The following is a 14,110-nucleotide window of genomic DNA, read 5'->3' on the forward strand; positions in this document are numbered from 1 at the left end:
CTAATCTAAATGAAGTGAAATCCTAAAGAGGCTCAGTAGAGAGTGAAATTGCAGTAGATCTTGCCTGTGGGATTTGCAGTTCTTAAGAATCGAGGCTGTGCATCTCACGTAATACTTCTTGCTTTCCAAATAACTGGTGGGGGTGTCTCGCTGCGGGCAGCATCCTCGGTTGCCTTGGTTTATGGTGGCAGGAGGCAGGTAAGGAGAAATCCTTTCAGCCCTCAGTCGGTCTGCTGGACATGAGAGCATTGCAGCGCCTCGCTTAGGCCGTTTGTCTTTCAGGAGGGTTGGTGCAGCTGTTAAAAGGCACCGGGCGATTCCCGACGCTCATTCTTTTGTTTTTTCCAACAGGGAGGTGAAATGGAAGGTGAAGCAGTCGAAGCCATTGTGGAGGAATCGGAAACTTTTATTAAGGGGAAAGAGCGCAAAACCTATCAGAGGCGCCGCGAGGGAGGGCAGGAGGACGAGGCTTGTCATATAGCTCCCAACCAGGCAGACGGAGGGGAGGTGGTGCAGGATGTCAACAGCGGCGTGCAGATGGTGATGATGGAGCAGCTGGATCCAACTCTTCTTCAGATGAAGACTGAAGTAATGGAAGGTGCCGTGCCTCAGGAAACGGAGGCTACGGTGGATGACACGCAGATCATAACGCTTCAGGTTGTTAATATGGAAGAGCAGCCTATAAACCTTGGTGAGCTTCAGCTGGTCCAAGTACCCGTTCCAGTGACTGTACCCGTTGCCACCACGTCTGTGGAAGAACTTCAGGGAGCTTATGAAAATGAGGTTTCCAAAGGAGGCCTGCAGGAGGGAGAGCCCATGATCTGTCACACCCTGCCTTTACCAGAAGGCTTCCAGGTCGTGAAGGTGGGTGCTAATGGAGAGGTGGAGACACTGGAACAAGGGGAACTTCAGCCACAAGAAGATCCCAATTGGCAAAAAGATCCAGACTATCAGCCACCAGCCAAAAAAACAAAGAAAAACAAAAAGAGTAAGCTTCGCTACACCGAGGAGGGCAAGGATGTGGATGTCTCTGTGTACGACTTCGAGGAGGAGCAGCAGGAGGGTTTATTGTCTGAGGTCAATGCAGAGAAGGTGGTGGGCAACATGAAGCCACCTAAACCAACAAAAATTAAAAAGAAAGGTAAGCTGTGAGTGCGTTTTGAAAGTGCATCTGCTGGGGGGGGGAGCCTTGCAGTATGGTTGCGGTGACTCAGTGGATGCAAGCAGGAATAAAGCAGACATGCCAGTGTCCCTTGCTGCCTCATTTAATAGCACTCAGTTCTTCTGTTTCTCAGGCACGTAGGCTGTAAAGGAGTTCATTTGCTTCAGTGTGATGCTGTGATATTAGTATGCCCATATAACTGCAGTTGAAAAGATTCTGTTCTCTGCTCTAATACATATTTAAGACTTTGCATCCGTGTTTTACATTAGGAACCAACAGTGCAGCTAGCTTTGTGATTTATTTTCTTTTTTAAACAAAGTGCTGGATAGGGTAAATGATGTAAAATACAGCAGTATGTACTTTCCTTTTGGGAAATTTAAACCTGTAAATTAAGGAACCCTTTTGAGTGTGGAGCAGGAACACTGAGTGCTGGCATAGGAATGGAAAATTCAAGCCAAACTAGTCACTGCCTGTGTTCCTAAGGATGTACAATTGGATGTAATGGTACAGGATTGCTTCTCACATTAGCTAAACCTCCACAGTGTTTCCTTTTCCCTGCTGACCTATTATTGTGTTATGCAGCAGCCCACAGTACCCTTGAGTAAAGCTGATTTCCTTCATGGCTAGGTGTAAAGAAGACATTCCAGTGTGAACTGTGCAGTTACACTTGTCCACGCCGTTCCAACTTGGACCGCCACATGAAAAGCCACACTGATGAAAGACCACACAAGTGCCACCTCTGTGGCAGGGCATTTCGGACAGTCACGTTACTGAGGAACCACCTCAACACTCACACAGGTACTCCTGCTTTTGCCTGCTTTGTTTGTGTGGGATTTGCTCTGCCTTTAGGACAAAAACAAGGTGATCTTTCTGATTCCAGTTACAAAACAAGCTAAGGAAGAATCTGTGCAGTGCTGTTGTCCCTTTCTCATGAATGCAGGTGTTCTCTGCCTGGCCGGGTCAGGTGCAAACCTCATCCATTCTATACACAGATTTAAAAAAGCCAGCCCTGGGCCCTGCAATTAGCTTAAACTTAGAAAAAAAAATAATAATAATAAAATCCAGTTGTGTTGGACGTTTGTGGTTGTATCCTAAGCATTGTGTGGCCATTGCTTCTTGCAGAAAAGTAAGATGAAGAAAGAAGCTGGAGCTAAGAATGAGAGAATCGAAAGCAGAAGGGAGTGAGAGAGAGGGAAAAAGAAAGGGTTATAAGCTACATCAGTATAACTTTCTGGTATGATCTGTAGAATCCTTCTATTGCTCTTACTTAAATTCTGGTGTACAAAGGTAATTAAACAGCGATGAAACTTAAATAATCCTCTTGTGACTTCTGCAGGAGACTCGAAAAAGCAATAGTTCGTATCCCTCGTTGCTCTGCCTGCCTGTGCCCACATCGTGCCTAGCTGAGCAGTGTGAGGTCTGTGAGTTACTGAGTGATGTGAGAGAATAAGGGAGTTTGCTTCCTTGTAGAAGGGATGTTCAGTCCCTAAGAAGGCCTTCAGTTCAGTATTTATACAAAGGTCATATTTATGTTCCATTCAGCTCTCTAATCTTTGATACCACGCAAAAGATGGTGCCGTACTTTCTTCTGTTACTCCACCTGAATGCCTCCTTCCCTTTCTGCTGCCCACCCTCAGGTACTCGCCCTCACAAGTGCCCAGACTGCGACATGGCCTTTGTGACCAGCGGGGAGTTGGTGCGGCACCGCCGTTACAAACACACCCACGAGAAGCCCTTCAAATGCTCCATGTGTGACTATGCCAGTGTGGAGGTACGTCAGCGAGCTGGTGCTGAGGTGGTGCTGGGCTCAATGAATGGGTCTTTCAGAAGATGGAAGGAATTGTAGCGTGCTCCGTGTTGAAGGAGGCAGCCCTCTCCTACGTGGGCCGTGCATTTAGACCTCAGGTGCCCTGCAGTCTAGGGCTGTGCATTTGACACGTTGGGATGCCTGCAGCCAAAATTAATCACCCTTTGCTTCAGTCCTGAAGCAAAAAGCAGCTTTGCTTATATCAAACGATTGTCTCATTTACTTCAGAGCATGCAGTCTTGCTTGTGTGCTCTATCCTGTGCAGGACTGTTCCTTGTGCTTCGGGACAGCCTTGATATTGTAGCAGAAATTACAGAGCACGACGGGGAAAAGAAATCTGAGCTAGATGAAGGATGTGATTTAAAAAATGCAGTGTGTGCAATGGCAGGTCAGTGGGGAATGTTGAGTAGGGAGGTCAGTCTTTATCTCTGCTGTGGTTTGAATGTCAAACTTGCAGTGATATTCATGGTACGAATTAAGACCAGATTTGTTTTAATGTGAGCTTGTGCTCTCTTGTGCAGACAGCAGTTCTCCATTTATGCAGCATGCTCATACTTGAGTAGAAAATGACTTGGTTCATGCCTTCTAGATAAAAGCAGGAGAGAAAGAAATTTTCACCTTGTTGGTTGTAGATCTCGAATTGTTTTTACTAAGTTGATCATTTCACTTGAAGTAACTTAGCAGAAAGCACCTTCTGGGGAGAAATAAATGTTGTGCAGGACACTGCGCTACCTATCGTCCCCACCTCCAAAGTTCCTTGGGTGCTGGCTCTCCCAGAACACTTTCTTGTGTCTCTCCAAGGTAACTTCACATTTCAGCATCTCCTCAAATCAGTGAGGTGAGAATGAGGCTGTATAGAGTCTGCATTGAATGTGGGAACAGGCAAGCAAGGCTAGGAGCATCGTTGGGAAGTACAGAGGGAGGGGGAGGTTATGTGCAGCACGAGAATAGAATTGAAACGTGCTTGCTTGAGTTTGCTTTATTGGCAAGATAAAACAAAAATCAGTCACCTGAAATTCTCATCTGACTTGTTGTGCTTTCAGAAATCAGACCTGCTCATCTGCTTCTGTTCTTTCAGGTTAGCAAATTGAAACGCCACATTCGTTCTCACACTGGAGAGCGTCCGTTCCAGTGCAGCTTGTGCAGCTATGCCAGCAGGGATACCTACAAACTGAAGAGGCACATGAGGACCCACTCTGGTATTGTTGACACGTTTGCTTTTTTTTTTCAATTTTGGTGGCTTCTGTGTTTTGGTGTCAGAGTGCTGAATGAAACTGGTGCTCTTAATTGGCAAAGTAAATGTTTATTTTGTGTAAAATCTTTGTCACGGCTTGTAGCTGAAAAATATACACTGTAATTTATAAGCACCAGTAAATACATAAGCCAACAGGAATTACTACCCTGAGAAGGGAGCTTGGAGGATTCCAATTTCATTGTGAGGTAATAAAATACAGCCACTTGTAGAAAGCAGAGAAGAAATTTCTTCCCTTATTCGTGCTCCAGTTGAAGATGAGCCATTTTCAGTTTCGTGCTCAGCATGTTTGCAAGAGCATCTCATGCGTGTAGGGCATAAAGATCCTCAATTTTTTCTTTGATGGAAATAGCAATTGTGTTTAGCACAGAGTGTTGGCTGGAATGCCAGGTTGATTATATGGCTAAAATTGAAGCAGGGGGGAGAACTGCACTTGTAATTTGAGTTTATTGAGTAATTTGAAGCTCTACCCCTCAGAAAATCTGCTTCTGCTTGCTGTTTTCTGGCAGCCTGCAGGTAGGTCCTCTCTGCACTTCCTGCAAGTAAGGGTATTAATTAACTGCTGTGCTTAAAGAGTAGACTTGAGTTTCTTTGTAGAAAGATGCGTACAAGAACAAAAAGTTCTAGAGAAAGAGACACTGAGTTACTATTTCTGCCTTCTGTCTATTGCAAGTTTCTGAGAGCTTGGGGCTTCTTGGTTGGATTTTATTTCAGTAAAAGCACTTGTGCTATTTCTTTTCCTTCTGCTACCGTAGGAGAGAAGCCATATGAATGTTACATCTGCCATGCTCGCTTCACTCAAAGTGGTACCATGAAGATGCACATTCTGCAGAAGCACACGGAGAACGTGGCCAAATTTCACTGTCCTCACTGTGATACTGTGATAGCGAGAAAGAGTGACTTGGGTGCGTACCTCAGAAATGTGCTCCTCTGGTGGAAGTGCTGCAGAAACCTTTTCCCTGAATTAGAGTTCATCTGACCCGAATGCTGACTACTTTTTAACCTAACAGTTCTGGTAACTGTACCCAGTGAAGCACAGGCTTAGACGTGGGGCTTGTAACACGTGCTTAGCTTCCCATCGTTGCTGCAGACTGAGATTTTTCTGTTTCTTTTATACATCCAGTGTAGGATGCATTCCAAGCATACAAGGCAAGTGATTTTCAGGCCCATAGGTGTGGACTGAAAGCGCCTCTTAGACACGAGGCGTTTATTCAGACCAGCATGTGGATTAGGTCTGAGAAACCAAAGGTCAACTGACTTGACCTCCTGCATATTGGAGACCGTTACGTTTATCCACGTGTGTCTGCACCCAGCTAATGGGCTTGAATGTGAACAAATACTTTCGTTTTCCAGGAAGTGGAGCTGTGTGCTACAGACAGGATAGGAGAGACAGAATTGCCACAAAAGCCCTGAGTCCTTGCAGTAGAGAGTGTTATCTAGTGAGCAGTACCCAGTGATTCCAGCAGGCAAGCTCTCTGATGTACAAGAAGGTGAAAAAAAATGTCAGCCCAGAGCAGCTGAGAAGGAAGAAGCCACCATTTGGCAGAACTTTCAGTCTGTAAGCAAAATACCAACCACGTAATGGAAAGGCAGGCTGCCTTCCAATTAAAACGAATGAGGAGTGCCACAATGAGGGGTGGCAGCCAGCTGATGTCAGGTGCCTACCAGAGCAATCGGAACTGATTTACACCAGAGAAATAAAACCTGATGTTAGCAATGAAGAATTTGTTCTTCTGGGAGCGTTTCAGTCCACAAGGGGCTGCTTTGTGCAGCTGTGGTGTGCTCTCAGTTGGAGTGTTTTGAAGAAATGACTAAAACCTCTATTGGGGATTATCTGCTGGTATCCCTATTGCCTTCTAGCCCTGTCACTCTGGCTTCTAATCCTGCAGAAAATCCCGTTTCTGAATGTTATTACCTGGCTTCTGACTGAATTCAGGCAATTCACAGTAGAGTAGTCTTAAGTGGCTTGTAAACTGTTTTACTTCTGTAATCTTTGTGTGTTGCATAAGCAGTGCTGGCAAAAAATCACACTGTGCTGTCCTCCAAGAGAGTCCTTGTGGATGTATGCTGACAGGAGCAGACCTGCTGTCCTTGCTGTCTGCTCTGTTTTGAGGCTAACGTCCACTGTCTGAAAAACCCATGTAAAGTGCTGCTTTTTTGCATATAATTTGTTGACTTAAATCATGCAGCGTAACATCGAACCCTTTATCACTAGGAAATGCACTGTGCCAAGAGATTGCTACCAACTGCTAAATGTGGGAATCTTGTGGCAAAGCTTGGCAGAGACATTTCTGCCTCTAAATGGTTCTGGTTGCTTTTTGTGAGTTTTACTTCTTTGGTAGAATTCTGAATCAATGGTTCGCTCTCCTGACTTGAACCCAAGAGCGCATGGAGGGGAGTAGCGCTCAGGGACGGCGGGCTGGACTTGTCCATGGAAAGCCACGGTGATGAAAGCCTGTGATTCTTTGCTCCTAGGTGTTCATTTGCGAAAGCAGCATTCCTACATTGAACAGGGCAAGAAGTGTCGCTACTGCGACGCTGTGTTCCACGAGCGCTATGCCCTCATCCAGCATCAAAAGTCTCACAAGAACGAGAAGCGCTTCAAGTGTGACCAGTGTGATTATGCGTGCAGGCAGGTAAGTTGTGCTGCTGGCACCCCTCAGGAGCCTCAACTCAAAACGTGAGGGAGGAGCCTTTGCTGTGAAGTCGGCCTGGCTGTCAGGATCATAGAATCATAGAATCGCCAAGGTTGGAAAAGACCTCATAGCTCACCCAGTCCAACCGTTCACCTATTCCCAACAGCTCCCACTAAACCATGTCCCTCAACACAACATCCAGCCTTTCCTTCAACACCCCCAGGGTCGGTGATTCCACCACCTCCCTGGGCATCCATTCCAGTGCCTGACCACCCTTTCTGAAAGTAACACTTCCTCATGTCCAGCCTGAATCTCCCCTGCCGTAGCTTGAAGCCATTCCCCCTGGTCCTATCACTGATGACACGAGAGAAGAGGCCGACCCCCAGCTCACTACAACCTCCCTTCAGGAAGTTACAGAGAGCAATGACATCTCCCCTGAGCCTCCTCTTCTCCAGGCTGAACATTCCCAGCTCCTTCAGCTCTCTTCATAAGCCCTGTGTTCCAGACCTCTCACCAGCTTTGTTGCCCTCCTTTGAACACGTTCCAGGGCCTCAATGTCCTTCTTGCAGTGAGGGGCCCAAAACTGGACACAGTACTTGAGGTGCAGCCTCACCAGTGCTGAGATGAAATCAGCTCTCCCTTTTTGAAGGGAGTGGGGCGAAGGAGGGTTCAGAGGCCTTGTCTCTTGGTGTGGTGCTCACCTATAGGGGGTGAGCCCCTCTAAGGGGGGTAAAGCACAGTGCTGATGTGTCTGTTGATAAAGAGTTGGTAGGCATCTATGGAATGGGAATAGCTGGGATTGAACGTGCTGTCAGTCAAGATGTACACCCTTTCCTGCAGAATCATCCTTTTTTGCTCTTAACGCAAAGTTTTGGGCTCCTGTGGACCAAAAACCAGCTCTTCTGTGTCTGTCTGAGTTCTCAGGTTACTTTTCATGTCCTGCTTGTCCCTCAGGAGCGGCACATGGTCATGCACAAACGGACCCATACTGGAGAAAAGCCTTATGCCTGTAGCCATTGTGATAAAACCTTCCGTCAGAAACAGCTCCTCGATATGCACTTCAAACGATACCACGACCCCAACTTTGTCCCTGCTGCCTTTGTCTGTTCCAAGTGTGGTAAAACATTCACTCGCAGGGTAAGGGAATACACTGTTATGAGTTAACATTGTTTTGTTTTGGAGTGGAACGAGGGCTGGTGGGGAGGGGGGAACAGAGGAAGAACGACGTGTTTCCCCAGAGGAAAGGGTGGTTGAGGTACAGGGGCTGTACTGGCATTTAAATGGAGCACTTGCTTCTTTCTGGGGGGACAGCTGATATAATTCAGAACTAAGATTGTCATATATTGAGATCAAAAGCGGTGCAAAAATTCAACTTCATTCATAGAAGTTATTGAAATAAATGAGTCGTTTTCACTAGTTATTCTTCCTTTATTAAGAAAAAACCCATAGACACACACACAACAAAAACCACAACAAGTAGGTTATCGAAAATATGGTTATAAATATAGGGCCAGAGTGCTTGAAGTGCTTGGTCTCAATTTCAATGCATGCTTTGTTTTTTTTTTTGTTGTGTTGTTTTGTTTTTTTTCTTCCATGGAGTAGAACACAATGGCCAGACATGCTGATAACTGTTCTGGCCTAGATGGTGGGGAAGGAGAGAATGGAGGAGAGACAAAGAAGGGCAAACGTGGCCGAAAGAGGAAGATGCGCTCTAAGAAAGAAGATTCCTCTGATAGTGGTAAGAGCAGAGCAGTGCTGAGAGCTGCACGCCTGGGGTGCTGTTTGTTTGCCTGTTCTGTAGGTTTGTTCTGGTAACTGAAAGGTGTCTGTGGTTGGTAAGTGTAAAAAACAAAACGAAGGGACGGTCTATGATCAAGTACAGAGATGACTGCCTGTAGGGGATGGCACAGCTCTTGCCATCCTGTCCTTTTCTAGAGGCTAAGTAGTCAGGGGGAGAAACCAAAACACTTGTGTAGCCCCTTGCCTTGGCTGCACAGTCCCTGTTCTTCCTGCTATTGTGTGTGTTTTCAGCATCCCAAATGAAGTGTGTTTCTCTGTGTGAAATGTCACACGCTCCTGCTTCTCTGCTGCAGGAAAGCACGTGCCATGTCTGAACAGCCAGCCCAGTGTTGAAAGGCTTGGCTGCTGCTGTTAGGAAAGGATGGGGGCATCCAAGAGAACGTTAGAGAGAGTGCTGGTAAATTCATGGGCTGTTGTGAAAGACCTGCTGAGGGCTCAGGGGGCTGTTGGTGTTTTCCACCCGACATGTCTTTGCACTGATGTTGGGAAGGTGGCCACTGTGAGGCACCTGGCTTGCCAAGCCAAGTGCCAAAAGGTGAATTAAGTGCAGCTCAAAATAGAGTGACTGCTGTCTACAAGCTTCTCCAGAACAGGGAGGCAAACTGTTTCTGCAGATAGACTGCTTGCCTTCACTGAGGTATTCTTGATGAAGGAAAAACTCACAGCCTGTCTTCCTGCTGGAAGAAAAACCATCATATCTTCAGCAAGAAAATCCAGATGGGGTGTAAAGACCGACCAGATCAAAGATGATTCTCCTAAAGTAGTATTGCAAAGCAGTCTTTCATCTGAAGTCCTTTATGTAATTAATGAGGGGATGTAGGTAGGGAATGTATCTGAAAATCTGAAGTGACAGACAGGTTTTACAGGACCTTGGACAAGTGTGGTCAAACTGGTGGTTGTGCAAACCCTGACAGCAAAGCTCTAATAAGAAATCATTTCTTAAAGTCATGTTTGTACAGATATTTGGGAACGGTGTATTGCAGTCCACTGGATGAAGTGTGGGTAACTAACAGTTCATGTAAAGCATGGCAGGATGTAGGGGGCGAAGTAAAATAACCATCTGGATAGAAACTAATTAAAACCAAGTGATTCTGGAGTGTCTGCTTGTAGTGTTTGGTTTGTAGGCTTCTAGTTGATAGGGTGGGTGTGGGTTTCAGACCAGTTTGTGGGGAAGCTGGTCACAAGTCATGCTGGTTAGGTGAGCCGATGGGTCTGGAGTGCTTGTGGCTCAGAATCCCTGCTGACGCAGCTCCTTCAGCCTCAGATGAGCTGCCAAGTTTGGGCTGACTTCCTCAGGAGTCATCTGATGGAGAAGCAATTCACCAGCAGGAGCTGAGTAGCAGTAAGAAAGCAGTTCTAACTACGTTCAGCTTTGGCATTTGGCTTTCTTATCTCTTGATCTGCAGCTTCAGGAGTTTCTACAAGTGCCACGTTTTCTAGAAAACGGTGAGCAGAGCTGTGACAAAGCAGGCCCTTGTGATGAGTCACCTTGCTCACGTGCAGGGCGTCCTGAGCACGTTGATGGTGCCAACCGTGGTAACTTTAGGGAGTGCTTGGAGCTGGAGGGTTTGGAGCGATTAGCCTAGTTCACAGTATAAAAGCTGCAAGAAGATACAGCTTGCTGAGCGGCTGTTGGATTGGAATCGGTTCCAGAGTGCAGTAAAATGCAGAGCTGGATGGGAGCTGCGTGGCTTTAAAATATACTGTAGTGGGCTCGCTTGCCTTGGGAAAGAGGTGCTGGGGAAGATCCTTTTGTTCACTGGTTGGCATGTTGCTGTTTGGAAAGCAGTGTGTGATCTGTAGAACTGTGTTCACCTCTGGTGTTTAAGAAACCCCCAGTCCTGGGTGGTCCTGTCACATTCAACTTAAGTTCTTGGAGGTAAGTTCCTTCTAGGGAGCTGCAGTGCTGGTTTCCCACTCGTTTAACAACAACAACAACAACAGATAGATATGGCACTGTTGTTTCTTGAGGGCTGGGACTTGCTGTTGGATCACTCTGAGTTCTGGGATGTGTCATAGAGACGCTGCAGTCCCTGCTGCCAGGTGAAGTCTGTTGGAAAACATATCCAGGTGGCACTTTGGGGATCTGATGGTTCCTAATGAGCGTGGAATTGCCCAGCAGCCTGTCACACGGGCTCCCATCCTGCCGTTGGCTCTCTGAGCTCCTTCAGAGGAGCTTTTATTGCATAGCCTAACATAGAAATAAAAAACACTTGCCTAAATGGCAATTCCTTGCCTCCAAGGTGAAGTGACAGACTGACATCCACGCCACCAGCTTCTTGGCAGGGAAAATGAGCATTTTGTTCTGACTCAACTCCTTGTGGCTGAGGATTTGGTGGTTCTTCTCTGTAAGCAGGTGTTTCAGTCTTGATTGAACTGCAGTCTGACTCGATCCAATGCTTCTTTTAGAGGAAAACGCTGAACCAGATTTGGATGATAACGAAGACGAAGAGGAGACAGCAGTAGAAATTGAGGCTGAACCAGAAGTTGAGCCGGAGGCTCCTGCGCCACCTCCCAGTAAGAAGAGGAGAGGGAGGCCACCAGGCAAAGCTGCCACCCAAACAAAACAATCCCAGCGTAAGTCACTTGTTGTGCTGCTCAAACTGCTTTTGTCCTTTGATTGGACCATTCTTCTAAGAGAGCTGCTCCTCTCAAGGGAGCTTATTTAAAAAACAAAACTTGAAAAAATTGCACCTGTCTGTGCTTTGCAAAGGCTGCACCGTTGGCTTGAAATGAATTGAGTGTTTTCTGGTCATGAGGAAGCAGGGTTGCTTCAGACTGTGCAAAAAAGAAGAGGATGTTTTTTTCTTCAGTATTATCCCAACTCACAGATGTCCAAACTGCACGTTTCTTTGTGCTGTTGCACAGTTACTGCTTATGTGACTCTGTACAATCACTGTGGCATTCTTAGCACAAATGAGCGTGCTTCAGGGTTGCATTTCTGAGCGTGCAGATGTAGCCTCAGTTCTCCAGAGAAGAGAAATCAGTAAGTGCAAAGTTAAAAATACTGGGAACAAGGCAGAAGGGGCCAATCCCCTTTCCTGCAGAGGATGAGAGCTGCCTGGGGGCCTGGCTGTCTGCTTTGTGCTACAGTGTGGCCTTCCTGCATAGCAGCCTGCAGAAACTCCTCATGCTGACACAGTCACAAGTGTGACTGGATTTCCCTCAGTTGGAAGCTTTGCTTTTCATTGTGTGTGAAGAGGGGCTGCTCTGATCTGCTCCGTGCACATCTGTTGTTGGCTGCTGTGCAAGGTGCATTGTTTGAATGTGGTCTTAAAGTTGCAGCCTACATTTGTACTGTTAGCACATCTTCATGCAGGGGTGAGGAAATTCTTTACTATGAGAGTGGTGAGGTGCTGGAACAGCTGCCCAGAGAGGCTGTGATGCCCCGTCCATCCCTGGAGGTGTTCAAGGCCAGGTTGGATGGGGCCCTGGGCAGCCTGGGCTGCTGTGAAATGTGGAGGTTGGTGGCCCTGCGTGTGGCAGGGGGTTGGAGCTTCGTGATCCTCGAGGTCCCTTCCAAGCCTGGCCATTCTGTGACTCTGTGGAATGGGTTTGTAGATGAGTGAAGAGGCTTGAGTCAATCTCCCCTGAAGTGGGAGAGTGGGTCTCACCTTCTTTTTCCATACGAAAGCCCTAAGTGTGTACTGAGAGGAGGTGTGATGAGAACAGCTCTGGAGCTGGCTAAAAAGCTGTTGTTTTCCTCTCTCCCCCTTTGTTTTCTGCCCCTCCAGCTGCAGCAATCATTCAGGTTGAAGACCAGAACACTGGTGAAATCGAAAACATCATAGTTGAAGTAAAGAAAGAACCTGATGCAGAAACAGTAGAGGAAGAGGAGGAAGCTCAGCCTGCTGTAGTGGAAGCTCCAAACGGAGACCTCACTCCTGAGATGATTCTCAGCATGATGGACCGGTGATGGAGGAGGACCACGCCGGATACTGAACTGGCCTGGGCTGTGTTTAAGCGGCTCAAATCTATTTTTCCTTTTACCTTTTTTTCTTGGCTTTGGGAAATGCATCATTTTAGACCATTTTACCAAACATACTGGGAAATAAAACTTCAAAATGATGTTAGAATGTGATTTAACTAGAACTTGCTGTTTTATGTTAGCATTACAGGATCATGGAACATTAGGAAATGCTTCGGAGTCCATGAGGGTTTCCCGTGAGGTGCTTGACTGGTTTTGTTCTCAGCTGCATTGTAAACAGGCTCCTCGGACGGCCAGCTTTACGTGCAACGAGTTTTTATGAGACACAAGTGGAAGCCTTGAGTAGAATGTGTGGTAAACCACTCCGGACTTTGCCCTTCCAGATCCCAGAGTCCTTGAGCCTCCTTCTCTCAGTAGTGTTTTTAACTGTAAATGCAGACTTGGGAGGGTTCTAGACTTTTTAAATGTTTTTTGCTTTCCCCCCACTGACTCGCTCTGGTTCCCCAAGTCGGCTGCACACGGTAGTTTTGGCATGCTCCAACTGGTTTCTGTCCTTTAATATGCTTTGCTTTCTGCAAAGCATTTCTGTAATGGTCAAGCTTTGTAAATAACTTTTTTTTTTTTTTTTTTTTTTTTTTTTTTACATTTTAATCTTTTTCCATTAATTAATTAAGAGGTATGCAAACAAAAACACAGTTGAAATAAACCCCCTGGTATTTTAATTCCTTTTGAACTAAGTGATGAGAGGATCAATAGTGTAAATGTTGGAAAGGCTGTTGATAACTGATCCCACAGAGGAGATGTGTCCCCAGCGCTATGGCTTGTGGAACAGCAGAAGCCCACGGGTGAAGGCTGGTCTTAAAGCACACCAAACCAGCGTTGGAAACATGTAAGGAACCTTCCTTTTGAGTTATAACCTCACGACTACGTTTCCTTTGCTCTATCTTGTAGTTGTATTTTGTGTTGATGAACCCTTTGTTAAGACAGAAGTGATTTTGAAGTGGGTCACTGCAGCCCTCAAAAACCCGGGCCGGGCAATTTTAATAGGTCAGTAATTACACAATTTTGGATCTCTAATAAAGACAAAAGGAATAATGTGAAATACAAATGATGCCTGTATATGAAACTGTCACATGTTAAAATATGTAAGCTTTTTATAGAGCCTCAGTCTTGCTGATTTCAAACAAATTTTTCTTCTATGTATCGCTTTTAAGAGAGCTATTGGTTTAGCTATCAGACTCTAGGTTGATGCATTTTTGTACTTAGCTGTACTGTGTGATATTTTTCATTATTTTAGGAAGCCAACACGGGAAAAAAAAAAAAAATACTGTTATAAAATATGTAATGGGGTTTGAAAGCTGGGAAGGAGAATATACTGCTGTACAGCTAATAAATAATAATGGATTAACGCGTGTGCTCGCTGGCTGCTTTCTTTGGGCTGCACAGCCCCTCCTGGAGGGCTGCAGGACAGTGGGAGCAAGGGCAGCCGTCGCTGTGCTGCTGGTTCTGCTCTCGTTGTGGGTGT

At 46.1% G+C, this 14,110-nt stretch overlaps 1 protein-coding gene across 2 annotated transcripts in view; it reads left to right on the forward strand.

The window, feature by feature from the left end:
• CTCF (CCCTC-binding factor) overlaps nucleotides 1–13,995 on the forward strand; it is a 30,544-nt gene extending 16,549 nt beyond the window's left edge. For both annotated transcript variants that reach the window (XM_052685409.1, XM_052685408.1), the window contains 10 exons: nucleotides 352–1,141; nucleotides 1,790–1,960; nucleotides 2,800–2,933; nucleotides 4,048–4,168; nucleotides 4,977–5,126; nucleotides 6,697–6,857; nucleotides 7,812–7,994; nucleotides 8,460–8,595; nucleotides 11,067–11,234; nucleotides 12,392–13,995. In XM_052685409.1, coding sequence (XP_052541369.1) covers nucleotides 361–1,141; nucleotides 1,790–1,960; nucleotides 2,800–2,933; nucleotides 4,048–4,168; nucleotides 4,977–5,126; nucleotides 6,697–6,857; nucleotides 7,812–7,994; nucleotides 8,460–8,595; nucleotides 11,067–11,234; nucleotides 12,392–12,573 — 2,187 coding nt within the window. In that variant the 5' untranslated portion in view covers nucleotides 352–360 and the 3' untranslated portion in view covers nucleotides 12,574–13,995. The remainder of the gene's footprint in view (nucleotides 1–351; nucleotides 1,142–1,789; nucleotides 1,961–2,799; nucleotides 2,934–4,047; nucleotides 4,169–4,976; nucleotides 5,127–6,696; nucleotides 6,858–7,811; nucleotides 7,995–8,459; nucleotides 8,596–11,066; nucleotides 11,235–12,391) is intronic.
• The last annotated feature ends 115 nt before the right edge of the window (nucleotides 13,996–14,110 follow it).

The sequence above is a fragment of the Tympanuchus pallidicinctus genome, unplaced genomic scaffold (genome assembly GCF_026119805.1).
Source record: "Tympanuchus pallidicinctus isolate F22 unplaced genomic scaffold, pur_lepc_1.0 scaffold22, whole genome shotgun sequence".
Classification (NCBI taxonomy): domain Eukaryota; kingdom Metazoa; phylum Chordata; class Aves; order Galliformes; family Phasianidae; genus Tympanuchus; species Tympanuchus pallidicinctus.